The sequence below is a fragment of the Podarcis muralis genome, chromosome 3, assembly GCF_964188315.1.
Source record: "Podarcis muralis chromosome 3, rPodMur119.hap1.1, whole genome shotgun sequence".
Lineage (NCBI taxonomy): Eukaryota > Metazoa > Chordata > Lepidosauria > Squamata > Lacertidae > Podarcis > Podarcis muralis.
In genome coordinates this window covers 63,839,945-63,858,255 of record NC_135657.1, presented here as the reverse complement: position 1 = coordinate 63,858,255, position 18,311 = coordinate 63,839,945, and the positions used below count along the sequence as shown (strand labels likewise).

At 42.2% G+C, this 18,311-nt stretch overlaps 1 protein-coding gene across 5 annotated transcripts in view; it reads right to left on the bottom strand.

Annotated features, from left to right (window-relative positions):
* Positions 1-18,311, bottom strand: part of ARHGAP18 (Rho GTPase activating protein 18) — a 60,060-nt gene that overhangs the window by 28,496 nt on the left and 13,253 nt on the right. For 2 of the 5 annotated variants that reach the window (XM_028723396.2, XM_028723398.2), the window contains exon 1: positions 14,919-15,118. The exons of 2 other annotated variants lie outside the window; for them this stretch is intronic. In XM_028723396.2, the coding sequence (XP_028579229.2) occupies positions 14,919-15,034 (116 nt within the window). In that variant the 5' untranslated portion in view covers positions 15,035-15,118. Of the gene's footprint in view, positions 1-14,918; positions 15,121-18,311 lie in introns of those variants that run through there. One more of the 5 variants, XM_028723401.2, reaches the window with a different exon arrangement.

Below are 18,311 nucleotides of genomic sequence, written 5' to 3'. Positions count from 1 at the left end.
AGCTATATGGAGCTAGAAAAGCAAGTATAAAGGTCACAGCCTAGTGTGTGTGTGTGTGTGTGTGTGTGTGTGTGTGTGTGTAAGAAAACATGTTTCCTCTTTTACATCATTTAAATACATTCCTCGCTCTTAATTTCCTGCTCCAACAAATCTATCTGGAGTTTCAACAGTGTTATGTACTTTGCTTGCTTGATTTTTGATATAGCCAGTGCTTTTTTTTTCTGGGGGGACGCAGGGGGACACATATCTCTAAACATGTTGTGTATCTAAGTTTGGCTTCATTGAGGGGCAGTATTTCAATAGGAGTAGGAAAATGAGAGTACTTGTAAACATTTTTTTAGGGAGAAAAAGCACTGGATACAGCAATGAAAAGGGCATTACTCTGTAGATTCATTTCCATGAATTCAGTATGACATAGCAACTCCTGACTATGAATGACCATCCATGACAATCCTTTAGGTAGGCACACCAGGAAGAGGAAAAACAAACAAACCCTGAACTTTCCATGACTTCTGAGTCCCACTCATGTCCATTCTCCCTAGGAGGTTAGAACCAATCAGTATCACAGAGGAAAGGTGCACGGAAACCCATTCACAAAAGGTTTGCGCTAACAGGGTTTTCTATGTCCTGTGCAGATTAATGTAACAGTAGCTCAAGGGATACCAATTACCTTCACAGCAATTCCTGGTAGTTAAAGGCAACAGGGTTACAATATGAGCAGGATATAATGGCTGGGGTAGAGAAGGAAGTTTCTCACTGATCACACACACAAAAAATTAAAAATACACATGCGTATAAACTAAGTTGCTGGAAACTTAAAACCAACTTCATTGCTACTATGGCCACTATTCCTGCGGAATCTAGATCCAAGAGAAAATGGAAACTGTTTAACTTAAGAAATTATAGCTATTACTGGCCTAGCTCATTACATAGGGCCCTAAAACATTAAATATACCTTTTCTAATTTTAATCCAGTAAAACCAGAAGGGATAGCAGTGCACTTGTTACAGACCTATTTTCCAGTTGCAAAATAACTCATTGTAGGCTGGTTTGCTTATGGAAGTCAAGTTGTGTTGAGCTACCATTTATATCATCTTGGAAGATAGAAGATAGAAGAAAATCTGCATTCCCGCAAAGCACAATGCCTATATACCGGTAATTGCAGGTGTAGAATCTGGGCTTTACTATGGCAGACAGAAGAAACAATATTCTAAAATAATTTATTGAGAAATTAAACTAGTTGATGTATGAAGAAAAAGTCTGGGGGAAATCAGCAACTAGTGAATGAACGACTTGTGGGAATTTTTTTTTTTACAAAAAATATTTTACAGAAGTTGTATCTTCTTAAACACAGATGTTCTAATGCTATTTTTAAATAGCTGCACCCTGTATTACTAGTGTCTTCTTAAAATATTTGCTATTAACAAAAATGCATCTTGAAAATTACTCAAAGGCTGATGGTGGATAATGCAGCTGTTCATAGACCAAAACAATCTGAATCTATCACAATACATATTAACACATCTCAAAACAGTTTCACAGACTTCCTTCGCTGTTCCTGCTATTTAGATGGAATGTATTACAGCAAACATTTCTAAACAAACAAAAGACCCCTCTTCTCTGTTCCTCTGTTCCTGACTGCAGACTTACATGCTGTGTCTCAGTTCACAGCAAAGCACTGGAAAACTATTCACAAGTTTCGCACACAGCATCTAATTTGGCCCTTTTTGGCACAGCATTATCAGCTGGGTAGAGATCCAGCAATCTACACACAGCACTAACTTTCAAAAGTGCAGTGAACATCAAGGGGAGTATTCTTGTATTATCTTCTCCTTGCCACTACTCAAACATTTCTCCAGTTTGCAGAAGAAGTATTAGTGGACACAGCATGACCCAGGAAGCACCCAAGTGTCTGCTTGACTCACAAAAGCACAAGCGTCAGTTTCAGGGTAAATTGTCATAAAAACTATTCACACTCCAACTGCTAAGCAGTTAAAGATTGATGGAATGTACATAAATACTCTCTGGGGCTTTCCTTTGGCATGAAACCCTCAGCGGTTGCTTGCATAGTTGCAAGATAAACAGAATCCTTCACAGAGTCACAACTGATTGTTACAGTCATGATAAGAAGTTACATTTGTTCCTTTCTGATATTGGGGCTTCAGTCAGATATTACAAAATCAGTCCACAGCTGTGCCATCACAGTTTTAAAACAGGTTTACCCACAGTTCTTAACAGAGTTATTCGCCCATCTATTGGCTTTAATTCAAACACACAAAAACAGTGTAATATTCCTGTCAAAGGCTTTCATCTGTTACAGAAGATATAAATCCCTTAAAGTGCTAGTCCTATGCTATCTCCAGTAGAACTTATGTCATCGTAGCCCCACTGAGGTGAGTGAGGGTTGTTGCTTTTATAAATACTCCTGAAGGTTACTTTCATCCAAAATACACTGAGTATTTTAAAAGAACTATGTTTGATTTAAAAAATTATTTCTTTGCACCATTTTGAGGCTCTGTTTCTCTTGGATTTCAGTTCTGTCCTCTTGGGCGCTCACCTACCTGGGCCCTGGCCGCTGGCCTTCTTTAGAGATCCTATCAGGCTCGTGGAAAGTTTCAATGATTCCTAAGTTATTCTAGACTAGAGTCTATTCATATATTAAATACAGATAAGTGGAAATTCCTGCATGTGTTTAGTTAAGATACGAAGGTGAAGGCCAAGCTGGAAACCACCTCTCCAACGCTCGCTTTCCACGCAGCAAGGTTTCTATGTGAGGCTGATTCAAGCAGTACATACATAAATACATACATATATAATTGAGAACTGTACCATACCCTAATCATGTGAGACTTGCCTCAAAGGGCCAAATCAGAAAGGATGTTAAATTTCCAGTTTCCACCAAAACCAGCAAGTTAGTTTCCCTTCAAGTGTCTGGTAAACCTCACTGCAATGGTGCTACCATAATACTGCTTTTCACTTACACTCGCTTGACATCATTGGTTGCTGCCAGATGAGAACAGGCAAATGCATGATATAATGATGGCAAGTGGTAAAGTAGCATATAGACATGAAATATGGCACATGTAGCACCCAGTCTAGAGCCCTAAGAGTGAGGAAATGAAACTTGCAATCTAAGAAAGAAGATGCTGAAATGCAAATCATTGTGGTAAACAATGTTTTAGCTTATAATTTAACAGTTTTAGCTTTTAGTGTTTCCAAAAGTTACTATATGGTAACTAAGTCATATCCAAGGTTTCTGGTTTTCTCTATTCTTCCCTTCACATGATGCTCCCTTGTCATTATGGCAATGTTCCAGATTTTACACAAGCACTCCTCAGCAGACTAGGGTGAGCCGTCTAGGGACAATAAGATTCTGGGATTCCAAAAATAATGTATTATGTTATTTTCTTACACAATTATTTTGATATTTCAACAAAACATGAACTGGATGGGAAAGAACCAATAGTTTGCTTTCATCTTTTCAAAATCCATGGAGTTTAGAACCATCAAAAATGTTTGTTTAAAAAAAAGCCTCCTTTGTTTCTGCTACAGTCCTAACATTTATCACTGTGTTTTTCTGCAAATCTTGTTTACTTTCTAGGGAAAGAACACAATGGTTTTGGTACAAGGAAAAGCTGCTGGACTCTTGGAAGAAGTCTACCACACTGTCAAATGTTTTTTCTCCTATATAGCAATAACTTCTGTACACAAAAATGCTATTTTCTAGAATTATTGCTACAAGTTATTAAACAAATCTGGTTAACTTGAGTGTGCTGGGGAAATTGCTAAATTCCTTAGAGATAAGATGCCCTTTAAAATGTTATACACCTGAATCTGGCATTTCTCCACCTTCCAAACCAAGCATTGGTTTGAAGAAAATATGTTGAAGAGCACTGTGTAGAAAACACAGTATATAACATTGCATTATCTAGTTATGCATGCATCAAATTTGCATCACCTCTTGCAAATCAGCAGTACTAGTTGAATATGCAAATAATGTGTGCTGCTCAGGTACAGGAACATAGGAAGCTGCCTAATACCAAGCCAGACGATTGGCTCATTTAGCTCAGTATTGTTGACACTGGCTGGAAGCTGCTCTTCAAAGTTTCAGTCAGTCAGGGGATACTTCAAGACCTAATTGGAGATGTTATATATGTCACTGAGCTGCAGCCCCTCTCCAACTTGTACAGCTTTAAATTGTGATTGACAGCTATCATGCATATTAACATTGATACAATAAAGAAACAAAAGTATTCCTTTCTACAAGGCTTCTTTCACTTACAGTGGTACCTTGGTTCTCAAACTTAATCCATTCCAGAAGTCCGTTCCAAAACCAAAGCGTTCCAAAACCAAGGCACACTTTCCCACAGAAAGTAATGCAAAATGGATTAATCTGTTCCAGATTTTTAACAACAATCCCAAAAAAGCAATTTAACATGAATTTTACTATCTAATGAGACCATTGATCCATAAAATGAAAGCAATAAACAATGTACTGCAGTCACACAATCAATCAATCAGTAGCTGAATTGGGTTCCACGCAGTCACACACACACACACACACACACAAAGAGCCACAAAAACGCAAAATAAATAGCAAAAAAACAGACGGACATCAGTGTAACACTCCACACGGAAGTGTGGCACTCAAAATGGAAGTGTAACACTCAAAATGGAAGTGTGGCACTCCAAACTGAAGCGTAACACTCAAATCGGAAACGTAACCCTCAAATTGTCAGCGTAACACTCCAAACAGAAAAGGAAGTGTGGCACTCCAAACAGAAGGGTGGCACTCAAATTGCAAGCGTAACACTCAAATAGGCTCACCCAATAGGCTTCATAGCTGAGTGGGAATTTGAACTCGAGTCTCCCAATGACTCGTCTGACATTCTAACCACCACACTAGCCCTTACTAGTTCCACCAACATCTTCCATAGTATTTGAAAACCTAAGAAAGGGAATGGATCGTGCAGAACAACAGTTACACTCAAAATATGCCAGATTATCTTAATTCATTCCAGATCAAATACTTTGGATTTAGAAAACTTTTTACAGAAGGCCTGTGACTGCCAGAAACTGCTGATGGGATTCCCGTTCCCAACTCACCCATTGTGGCCACAGCCTCCTCTCTCAGCCTTCCCTACCAGCATCACATTTGGGTTTCAAAAAAAATCCTCATACCAAAGCACAGGAAGCGGGTTTGAAGGCGAAATACATTCACTTGTGAAGGAATCACATAGGCATAGTTTGGTGTCAGTGCCTCACATATGCATATACTGTACAATCAGACACACTGAAGGATGTTATCACTTCAAATCAGTAACCTCTGGGGATTAGCTGAATGCTTTGGCACTATCAACAGGCATTTTTTTAAGTACATATATAGAATGACAAGGCATGTAACACAAGAACATAAATCTTTCTTTTCACTTCTTCTTCTCCTCCTCCTCCTCCTCCTCCCCCCCCCTCTCTCTCTCACAAAAAAATTCTCAATAGCTTTCTATTTGCATATCAATCCTTACTCAGGTTTGAAGTCTATATTCATATCTCATGCCATTTGATGATAAGGACAGAAATGCAAGAAATAATCTATCAGGAGATCTCCTTAGTCTGCCAGAAATCACTTCATTAAAAGCAGCAATCCCTGTCAGTCCCACAAAGTGTTGTATAGGAAACCAAATCTTATTAATCACACTTCTTTCAACATTGCTTCTTCAAATACTTTTACTGCAGGGTCATGTATCAAAGGTTAAATAAGCGCAAAACTCAAACTCCTCCCCTGCACATAGAGGCCAGATTTATGATTTGCCTTGCTAACAGGTATTCCTTCAGTAGCTAAAGAATTTATAACTCCAATACAGTATTTATGGCAAGTGCCAATGCAAACAAGTGAAAACAATTTTGCCTCTACTCATTGACTCTTGTAAATAATGGTAATTGTTCAAATATTTGCTTTTTGACAGAAAAAGTTGTGTTTACAATGAAGATCTCAGGTATCAGAAAGGCATTAAAGATCCTGAGTGTCACTCAAAACTAAAGCAAATGTTCCATTCTGCACTAAAATAAACATACACGGTGAATATATTTAAACATTTTGGTTCTCTTCCAAATAAATACAAGCCCAACAAAAAGTCTGACCACCTATTACTGAGCTTACAATGTTCAGGGTTTAAGAACTGAAGCACCCCAAGATGTCAAAGGTGTCAATAGCTGGACAAAGCCATCACCTATTTCCAAATCTGTCTGAAAATTCTCATTTCCGCTGCACTTTTCCACTGAAGATCTACCAATGCATTCACAAAAGGGTATATGGAGGAACCCATCTGCCACAGGACACATGCTCCAATGTCGAATTGCAATGATGTGTGGATTCCTACACTAATTGGTTATGACGCATCAAGCATGCAATCTTTACCCTCTTCTTGTAAACCTAAGAGAAGACTTTGCTGGATCAGACTAAAGTCCTATCTAATCCAGCATCCTGTACTCTCATTGGTCAACCAGACTCTTCTGGGGAAACCAACTGCAACAGCATTCTCCTCCCTTGTGATTTCCATAAACTGATAGTCCAACACATACTGCCTCAACTGGAGGCAGTACACAGCCATAATGGCCAATAGCCTTATTGCCAATTAATTTGCCTAATCCCCTTTTAATGCCATCCACATTAGCAGCCATCGCTATATCTTTTGGTTGGTAGCAAATTCCAAAACTTTAATTATGTGCTGTGTACCACTCCCTTTTCTCCATCCTGAAACTTCCAATATTCAGCTTCAACAGAATGTCTCGTTTCTAGAATTATGAGCAAGAAAATCTCTCTATCCACTTGCTGCACACCACATACAATTTTCTAAACTAAAAAGGCTGAAATGTTGCAACCTTTTGTCGTGGTGGAGTTGCTCCAGCCCCTTGATTATTTTGGTTACTCTTTTCAGAACCTTTTCCAACTCTACAATATCCTTTTGGGACATGAGGTAACCAGAATTTTACACATATTTACTCTTGGCTTTTGAAGGTGAAATCTTTGTTTTAGGCCAACAGGGGCAGAAACCTTTACACAAAATGCATTTTGAGGTCACATACAGTGGTACCTCAGGTTAAGTACTTAATTCGTTCTGGAGGTCCGTTCTTAACCTGAAATTGTTCTTAACCTGAAGCACCACTTTAGCTAATGGGGCCTCCTGCTGCTGCCGCTGCACCGCTGCTGCACGATTTCTGTTCTCATCCTGAAGCAAAGTTCTTAACCTGAGGTACTATTTCTGGGTTAGCGGGGTCTGTAACCTGAAGCGTTTGTAACCTGAAGCGTATGTAACCTGAAGTGTATGTAACCTGAGGTACCACTGTATATTGGAGAGTGCACTGATCAAGCCAGGATCTTGCTCTTACCAGCGGCTCTCAAATTTCAGCAGTGCCCTGTGTGATGCTAAAATTCAGCGCTCCCTTACCTATCAAGCTCCTTTCTACATCACTGCTGTGGGTCCCAATGGCACTGGTACCCAGTCCTGCCAAACCAATCACACTACCCTAAAACCACCTTTGCTCTTACACAAGTTCAGCATACACACTTTTAAGAACATGGAGCACAGGGCTTATATCAAGTTCCATACAATCTTTCTCCTGTGGTGTAAATCAACCTCACCTAATGCATTTTGCTTAAATCATTAAAATTTGAAGTGAAGGAAGAGGCTATAATTTTTATTTTTTAAAAAATGATAACCTCTTCCTCCACTTCATATTTTATGAACATGTGTTTATTTATCTGTGGGATCTGTGGGACAGATGCTTGTAACAAAATCCACCTTATTTCCTGCAGATGAGGAAGCCATTGTTAATTTAAAAGGAAACAGGAAAACTTGATCTGAACAATGCCTTAAAAGGAAAAAAATCAAATACATTTATTTTTGAGTAACAATGCCAAGGTATGTTTATGATAAAACCAGTTGTGTACCCTTACACAACAGATTTATTACACCAAACAATTGTGTTTTTTCAGTAGTTGGGAACAAAGTATTTTAAGATGATGTATCAACAACTGGGCAGAAATAATTCTGGATACAGTGGAAGTAAAAGACTTATCTAGCTGGAATTATTTTTCTGCTACAAAATTGGAGGGCAGGAGTGGCGTAAAACCAACTGAAATCTAAGGTTTGGAGAACACTGGCAATTCAGAGCTGAACATCAGGCTACACTGGAAATGTACACCTGTGCCCTCTGACACCAGGCTCCATCTTACAATACACTCATGTTCAAAAGCACAGCCAGGTATAAGACAAGAAATTTTGGTATCTACAACTGATTATAGCAGGAGGCTGCAAACTGTTGGCAAATCTAGGTAGAGAAAGCATTAGCTGATTAGTTGGTGAGTGAGTGAAAAACATAGTGCACAAGTTAAAAATACACCAACAACCTGAGGGAAAATTTACAAATTGTCAATGAGAGAAGACTGTCCAGAAGTTTGAAGAGGCACAAGAAAATGTTTCATCAAGGATTCAGTAGCTTGGTGATCATTCAAATGTCAGCAGTTCAGAAATTCAGCCCTTCATTTTCATAGCATCTGTCTCTGTGTTAAGACAGCCTAGACAGCAGTTTTTGTCCTATTGGCTCCAGCTTCTATTGTTAAAAGGTTGCTTAGCATAATTTGGCTATCAAATGAACAGAGTTCAAGCACGCAAGGCCAACAGGTTACTCATTGTGTCTTCACATACACTGTCCCTTCTCATGCAGCATTACAAGAGTGCAATACTATGCACATCTCAGATAAAAGTCCTGCAGAGATCAAGGGGGCTTACTCTTAAATAAGTTTCCAGGCCCAACTAAACATGCTCACATTGGTGTTTAACCCATAAATGATTTAGGTCCCAAATATCTGAATGACTGCCTGCTACCCTACAGAATCTTTCAGGTGTTAAGATGGCAGTTCAACCACCCCTGGAAGCACAGAGCACTGCATTCTTTGTGGCAGCTTCCAAAATGCAGAAATCCCTTCCAATGGAGGTGCATCAATATTAATCTTCATAGTTTATGTCAGTTGCTGAAGTCACAACTCTTTACCCCTAGACCTTTGATAGTTAAGGTATTTTGTTTTTTGTGACCCACCTCTAATGTTTGATGCACATTCTTTGGTTTGTTTTCAGTTGCTTTATTGGATTTTAATGTTATGTGATTATATGGTTGTAATGCACTCTGAGACCTTATGCTGAAAAGTGGGTAAGAAATCTTTTATAAATAAATGGGAACAGGCTTGCAGCATAATAGTTTCTTAGCATCATTAAATATTGCACTAGCCATTGGCCTTGACATTATTGAGACAAACTTTCCACATAAAATTTCTATTAGAAAAGGCTACCATAAAATCTTTCATACTAAATCTATTCATCTCAAAAATACTATTAAAACGTTTCCCCTCAGAACGGATCCTAAGAGGTCTGTTATCTAAGATCATAAGAGGTCTATTATCTATCATATCCTCTAGTTCTTTCTGTTTATTCTGCCTGAATTTTCCTTGCAGGTAAAAAAGGGGTGGTGAACCTTTTTCAGCCCAAGGCCATGTTCCTTCATAGGAATGCCAGCGGTGGGGGCCAGACAGTACAAGAAGGTACTTGTACTGGGCACACAAAAAGAGAGAGCACCCAAACAGAAATAACAGAGAGGCAGCTGGAGATGTGAGACCCGAGTTCTGGAGAAGCAGTTCTGGGGTAGAGGAAGCTGGGCATTATCTGCATTTAGATGACACTGTAAGGCATGGGATTTGATGAGGTCACCCACGGACAACATGGAAAGAGCATAGAACCAACAACAGATCCTTTTTGGGCCCCAACAGAAACTGGAAAAGCCAATGTAGCATTTTCATATATGAATAGGTAGGAAAATATGTTTCTCCCGGCCCACTGCTATAATCCTCTGCCTAGTTGTGCTACACAAACTTTTGCCTCCTCTATGCAAGAGACATATTTAGTCAGAAATAAGTCCCCTGACTACAGAGGATCACATGCATCACATGTACTTTTGTCCTGGGAATAAAACCATGACAAACCATCATTTGTCAGAGCACACACGGCTCTTACATATCCAGCTGCACAGCAAAAGGGCAGCTCGTATCATGATGTACCAATATAACCATTTACTTCAGAATAATCTCGTGGAATTCAAAAGCATTTCAGAACCATCAGCTATCATTCTTTTTATCCTAAGAGCACATATATACAACAGTATAGCAGCAAAAAACATTTCTTTACAAGTGAAGATGTGGTTCTATACATCTCACATTGCTACTTTATCAATGAGCAACACTTGTTAGCACATTTTTAATCTTATCACTTTACTGCAGGTCTAAGTATCACTGTAACCACTGACATATCAGATAAGACACATGATTCATTCTCACCAAATCTGTTTCACTTGTTCTCCTGGAGACCAAGTAGCTGGCACTATCCCACATGGCAATGTGAAACAGCCATACCAAACAAAACGTGGCAGCAAGAGATCTATGACTGGAACTCCCAATGGGTTTTTTTTTTTTAATTTTTAGGGCAAATACAAGGGTAGAGGTGGGTGCCAGATGAAAAGGGATAACCCTGTGTCATTTTCCCACTCCAAATCACTTCCTGAAGGTGCCATTCCCAAATAGGGAAAAACATACAACTCTGATCTCAGATTGCACTTTTCCAGAGTATCTGCAGAACTCTATTACGCTGCAGTACACAGCTGTTTTTCCTATATTGGAATTCTAATTGGACGACACTTAAGTTTACAGTTGCTAGCGTAACGGATTCCATACACACAAGCCCCATTTTCATTTTCCATTGCTCAAGTTTTATGAATGGGATTAGAACCTAATTAACCATGTTAAAGCAACAGAAAACCCAGCTGGGCTTCGGGGGGGGGGGGCCAGGAAACCCTTGCATCTTGCTTCGCACAATAAATCCCACGCAAATTATCAAAATAAGTGTATGCTAAGTATTCAAGCAGCCTAACAACATTTCTTCATGTCACATCAAAATAACCTCATGTTGCATCCAGACATAACTTTGGGCTCGTGAGGAAAGCGGTGTAAAACTAAGCGCTCAAATGCTTCCTTGGAACGAAGCCTTATTAAGCACATCTGGTGTGGGGGAGGATTAGAAAAAGCAGCCGCTGAAGAGGAAGTGACTTCCTTCCCATCCCAGAGAAGGAGTGCTTAGTGACAATGTAACAATGCTGGCAGGCTCATGGGATTCAGATGCTCAACTCCAAATTTCAATTTAGCAACACAGGCGCTGATCTCATCAAGATTATTTGCGGCGACAGCTGTAGCAATAGCTGGTCACTATATCTGCAGAGACAGGGACTCCCACCACTATAAGTTTCTTCTCAAGAGGCGTGGGTGCAACATGAAACCCAAAAGCACCTGAAGGGGCCTCATTTGAATGTCCACCAGATCCTGCTGTGATCCACCTTAAAACTCACAGGCTGCAGGTGTAGGTGGCTTGATTACCACCAGCAGGCTGGTCTCCCCCCTCCCCAGATGTTGTTTTTTTAACAGCTAGCCTGATTAGGTAAAGGTACCCATGACCGTTAGGTCCATTTGGGACGACTCTGGGGTTGCGGTGCTCATCTCACTCTATAGGCCGAGGGAGCCGGCGTTTGTCCACAGACAGCTTCTGGGTCATGTGGACAGCATGACTAAGCCGCTTCTGGCGAATCAGAGCAGCGCACGGGAATGCAGTTTACCTTCCCGCCAGAGCGGTACCTATTTATCTACTTGCACTTGATGTGCTTTCGAACTGCTAGGTTGGCAGGAACAGGGACCGAACAATGGGAGCTCACACAGTTACTGGGATTCGAACCGCTGACCTTCTGATTGGCAAGCCCAAGGCTCTGTTGTTTAACCCACAGCGCCACCCGCGTCCTGATCAAGGGGGATTCAAAAGCTGGCACACTGCTTTGTGACTTTTTGGTTCATGTAATAAAGGTTCTTGCCTTAATAAATCTGGGTGTATTTATTTACAGGCCAACAACATGCAAGGAGTACAGGCAAAAGTGAATGGAGCCTGCTGGATCAGGGCAAAGGCCTATCTGGTCCAGCACTCTGTTCTCACAGTGGCCAACCAGATGCCTATGGGAAGACCCAAAGCAGGCTCTGAGCACAACACTCTTTCCATCTGTGATTCCCGGCACCTAGTATTCAGACGTATACTGGCTCCAACAGTGGAAGCAGAACACAGCCATTGTGGTTAGCAGCCGCTGAAAGCCTTATTCTCCATGAATTTGTCTAATTCTCTTGTATAGCCATTTAAGCCAGGTGAAAAAGTACTTCCTTGTGTCTGTCATGCAACTTCCAACATTCAGCTTCTTTGCACTGCCCCAGGTTCTAGTACTGAGAGGGTGGGAGAAAAATATTTCTCTGTACACTTTATCCACACCATGTATAATTCTGTATCGCTCTATCATAACCCCTCCCCCTACTTGCCTTTTCTCTAAACTTCCAATCTGTTAATCATTTTGGTTGTTCTTTTACACACCTTTTCCAGCTCTAATATCCTTTTTGAGGTGAGGTGACCAGACATGTACACAGGATTCCAAGTACAGTCACACCATTTACAGTGGTGCCTCGCAAGACGAAATTAATTCGTTCCGCAAGTTTTTCCTTCTTGCGAGTTTTTCGTCTTGCGAAGCACGGTTTCCCATAGGAATGCATTGAAAATCAATCAATGCGTTCCTATGGAAACCGACTTCAGACCAGGTCCGGGGACAGTCTGTCCCCCGACCTCTTCTGAAGGCTGGGGGGGACAAGGGCTTTTCTTCCCACCCCCAGCATTTTAAAAAACCCCGGGACAGCGGAGGACTTCTCCGCTGTCCAGGGCGATCTTAAAATGCTGGCGGGCGGCAGCGAAGCCTCCGCTGCCGCCCGCCAGCATTTTAAAAAAACCCCGGACAGCGGAGGACTTCTCCGCTGTCCGGGGCGATTTAAAAGCCCCCGGGAAGGCAGGCAGGGGGGAGCAAAGACTTTTGCCCCCCGCCGGCCTTCAGAAGAGGTCCTGGACCTCTTCTGAAGGCCGGCGGGGGGGGGGAGTCTTTGCTCCCCCCCCCCGCCGGCCTTCAAAAGCCGTCCGGGATAGCGGAGAAATGAAGGCTGGCGGCGGGAGGAGGTCTCTCCGCCCCGCCGCCAGCCTTCGGAGGAGGTCCGAGGACAGTGGGGAAGACGCGCTGCGCTTCCCCGCTGTCCCGGAGATTTCCCTATGGGCTTTCGTCTTGCGAAGGAAGCCCATAGGGAAATTCGTTTTGCGAAGCGCCTCCAAAACGGAAAACCCTTTCGTCTAGCGGGTTTTCCGTCTTGCGAGGCGTTCGTCTTGCGGGGCACCACTGTATTTGTATTAATACTATTGCTATTCCAGCCCCACAAAAGCCAGGCATTTCTACACACACACACACGAGAGAGACAGAGAGAGAGAGAGACAGAGAGACTCTGCATCTAGGAAGAGGTATTAGATCAGTTTGAAGACACATTCTAGGGAGGCAGAAGGAACTGAGTAGAGTGCAGAGGAGTACCAGTGAGGAATGTAGCCTGAGGCAGGTCACGGCCCAGGAAGAGTCCTGAGGGTCAGACAAATAGGCCCTCTTCAGTACTGAGGTCCCCCACCCTGGAATAAGAATCATTATTACAAAACTAAAACCTGATATTGTAAGAAAAGCCGCTTTCCTTGAAACACACACCTATATCAGGACACAGTGAACGGAGGTTGAATACGCCCCAATCCTGTTGAAAGTGTTCTTCTTCACACTTGTCTTTCCTCCCAAACCCCACATAGGTGCCTTCAGGAGCAAAAGACTCCACTCCAAGAGTATTCATTCTATTTTCAAGCAAGCTTTCTTGTCTGTGATGGCCTCTAGTTTATGCAGTCAGTATTTTGACACACACCTCAGAGTAATAAAAATGTGTTGAGCTCATTGGGGGGAAATGATGGGGAGGGGGAACCAAAGTGCACATTGCAGGAAATACTGTTTGCACCAAGGCAAGCAATGGGAAAGGGGCTATTTGTACTTGTAAAATAGCCTAATGATTTACTCTTGCTATTCTTACAAATAATTATTGAAACAATTATTAAATGTGTGTGTTCTTCCTTTTAACAATACAAAATGCTGTTTCTTTTTTCCATAGGCAGTCCCAGAAGAGAATGAACAGAAAGCTAGTGCCTCCCTCTGCCATAAGGTAGCTCAGCTTTTCCCTCACCGTCACCTTCCATTCATTGCTTGTAGTTACTTGGAAGGAAAATCCCTTTTCACACATAAGTTTTTATAACTACATTTATAAGAGAAATTCAAAGAAGTCTAATTCTAGGTAAACCTCTTAGATAGTTAATGTTTCGTCAAGTAGCATACTAATCATGCTAAATAAGAAATAAATAATGCCTACATCAAAGTTAACTCAAAATCGCATTGACACATTTAGAGGAAAATATGCTTAGGATCGGAGTGTAAGGGCAAGCGATGTTATTTCTCCTCCAGAAATCGAACATGCAGGTGCCGCTGGCTGACTTTCAGGACTTTTCCTTTGGGTGCGCTACCCTCCAGTATTTAGTACACTGTCTTATCCCTCCTCTCCCACACACACAAAATTTATACGCCGCTTGCTCGTCCAGAACAAAGCAAAACAAGCCCTCCAAGCGGTTTACAAACCCCAGCCGGCATTAGTCTTCGCTTTCCACCTGTTGCACGCTCGGCGGCCGCGCCCCAGGGTGGTGGAGCTGCCGGCATTCCTCCTGACCGTCCTTTAAACTTTGGTCACATGGCCTGACGCAGCCCTTCGAGAGAGGCAGCCTTTTGTACCTGGCTCCAGCCACCCTGCCTACGTCAACAGGTAAGCAGGCAGGCAAGCAGCCCTCCCTTGTCCTCCTCCACGAGCACCACCCGCGCAGTTGCCGCGGGCGCCCCTTCCTTACCTTACGGGGGACGCGCCCGCCGCCTCCTTGGCGCTGCTTCCCGGCGCCTCGGCATCGGCGCTGCTGGGGTGATAGGCTGTGAGCACCACCCCCTGGGAAGCAGACCAGCGGCTCATGATGCGGGCGAGGGCATCGTTGTTCCTGGACTGAGCGCAGCGCCGGCGAAGTTCCTGCCTCGCCCGGCCGCGGGGCGTATTAGCTGGCCGCGGGCCCGCCCCCTCGGAGGCGAGGCTGCGCTTCGCACTGGGCGTCGCGGGCGAGGGGAGGACCAGCCTCCGTCCGGACCGCCTCCAATGAGATCTTCGCAGCCTGGGCCGAGTACCCCGGCCGCCTTTTTTCCAAGCGAGTCTTGCTCTCGGGCGACCTTTTCATGAGTCAGCCGCATGTTTACGCTCGTATATTCTTCGCGCGGAGGGATTTTACGCCGGCCTTTCCCCACTCCAGCCGGGAGCGTCGCTTTGCCTTTTCTTTTTTCTCCCTTTAGTTTCCTCCACCTCCTCCTTCCCAACTGATTGTGTCTTCCGTGCAACGCTTCTTAACCCCTTGCTCGCAGGTTTCCTTCTCTCAGCGAAGGGATCTCAGGATGTCGTGGCACAAGCCAATCTATGATTGGCACGCATGGCCATCTCAGCGTTTCCTCGCCGCTTTAGCGGGACGTTCCTTGCTCGCTACATGGAAACCAGTATTGATCCCGCTACTGTGCTAAGTCAGGTGCACTCAGCTCACGGGCTTGCTAGGTTCGGACATTTGTAAAGAATCGTTTATATACGAGAGGAGCCAAACTAAAACTTGGAGTTTCTGCATTCCTCAAAGAAGTTGCTGCAACAAAGGAATTTTGGAGGCACATTTTAAGAACGTAAGATGAGCCCTACAGGTTGAGGCCAGAGGCGTATCTAATCCACTACCCTATTCTGCGGAATTTAGTTTGGGTTTGGGATTTGATAGGAATGTGCTGTGTGTAATTATGCAAGCCATTGTTATTATCCTTTGTTGTTCTCCCTCTCTTTAGGAAAAAGGGTTTTCACTTGGCAGGTCACTTCAGGTAGCTATGAGAAAAAGGCATTCATGGAATCATAGCCTGTAGAGTTGGGAGAGATCGAAAGGATCATCTAGTCAAACCTCCTGCAAAATCTCTTTCATTCCCTCCTTGTTGCTACGCAGGCCAAGCCCTTACATTAAAAATAGATTCAGAGTTACTTGCTAGTGGTCATCCATTACACTTTTGGCAGGGTTAAAAGATGCCTACTGCAATTATGGTTATTTGAGAATAGGTCTGGGATTTCCTGAATTCGCTCTTGTACAATCTGTCTTGGAGCAGAGTGCATCATTTGTGAATCAAGACACAAACAGCAGCTGGGACAATTTGCTCCTATACAACCAGCTGAATGATGGGTTGTTTTTTTGATTCAGCTTACCATAAGGCATGTGTAATAGGAAGTGGCTCCCAATTTATTGTTGGGCCTCAACTCCCATCGTCCCTGAAAATTGACCATAGTGGCTGGGGCCAGGTCCTGCCCACCCATGAGGCAAGCTGAGGCGATTGCCTCAGGCGGCAGGATCACAGGAGTGGCAGTTGCTAATGGTGCAATTCCTGCCCCCGGCCCCCATCCTGTGCCTATCAAATGAATATTCATATAGAAAATGAGAAGGGATTAGATATGAACCTGCCCTTAGACTTGATTGGATTGCACAGTACTGGATATATATATATATATATATATATATATATATATTCCTTTCACTCCTGTGAGATATGGATTTTTTAAAAGTAAAATAAATATGTATTTGCCTATTTATGTAAAAAGTAAGAACAAGCTTGGGCCAGGTAACACAACTTGTCAGAGCCAAACACAGCAATTGCAGTGAAGCAGGCATTAACATCTCAGTCAAAACCATGGGCTGGCAGAACAATCCTATCTGTTATTCAAAAGTGAGCCTCAAAAAGTTCAGTGAGACCTGCAGCCTAAATTGACCTGCTGCCCACCAGGCAAACTTTTAAACTTTTACAAACTTTTAAAAATTATATTTCCTGTTACCTGAGCTCCTGGAGGATAGACACCAGTGTAAGTGAAGTAAGGAAATCATAGACATGGTACAACACAGTCCTTACCATGTCTACTCAGAAGTAAGTCCTATTGGATTCTGTGGGACTGAACTTCCAAGTAAGTGGGAGTTAGGATTTCAGCGTTAATAGAACATTGTCTTGCCATAGCTCTTCTTTGAACATGTGCTGTACAACACTGAAAGGATTTACAACTTTGATACCATGGAAGTATTCATTGTTTTAACTGCATACCAAAAGCTATCCTCTGCTATCCTACAGTGAATAAGGGGGAAAAACTTGAGGGAGGAAAGAACATAGAATCAAATGTATATAATTTACAATAAATATGCAATACAGACACGATGTACAAACAATACAAGCCTTTGTTGTACAAAACCTTTGAACACAATACAATTCTATAAACTAAAACAGGATACAGATTGGGCATTCTAAAAATAAATATGCAAAAGCTGTCTTTCATTTAATAGGAATCTGAAAAGATTCCACAGCTAAGGTTGAACAAAGCAAAGTTTTTACATGTCGGCTGAAAGAGACAGAAATGAAAATGGTAAAGGAGGAACCACCTAACCACATGCTGATGGCACAGTGGGACTCAGGAAGGATTAGAATGACATCTAAAGAGAATCAGTAAATATTTGCCACTTTCAGAATTACAAACTCCTGTCTGCAGATACTGAACAGATTTATTTGAGAATATTGGGAAGGTAAAAGCATGATTGTTCATTACTCTCGAATTTAAAACATAGTTTTTAACTGAAACTCTCCCCAAGTGAAAAAAATGTTCAGGGCTGAACCAAGCATTTACATACAACTCACTAAGAAGAGAGTAACAGGAATGCTGAAATATATTCAAGAACTTTTTCTCATTGGTGGATTCATTAACTCTTTAAAGTGTGCTTGAAAAGCAAGGATGAAATGTGTCTTATAAGACAGAATGTGCTTTATTACCATTAAAAATACAACTGAGGTTAGTGCACCTTTCAGAATGGATCTATGGCTACATTTTTATGCACAGTGCACTGAACTCACAGGGACTTGCTTCCAAGGAAACATGCATAGAATAAGCCTGTAAACATCTTTGCCCTAACACACCACATGTCGCTGCTGCTGAGACACTATGATTCTTTGTCAAGTAGCAGTTAGCTATTGTCTGTGCCATCTCAAATGTAGTGATGTGGTCCCAGAACGCCTAAGGATGCTGTGAGGTTGCTGGTGATGCACAACACAAACCCTTGTCCAAGCCAGCTGCAGTCTATGACCCATTCATATTTTAAACTTTTAAAAAAAACTTTCAACGCTGAGTGCTTTTACTTTCTGTAACCATAATG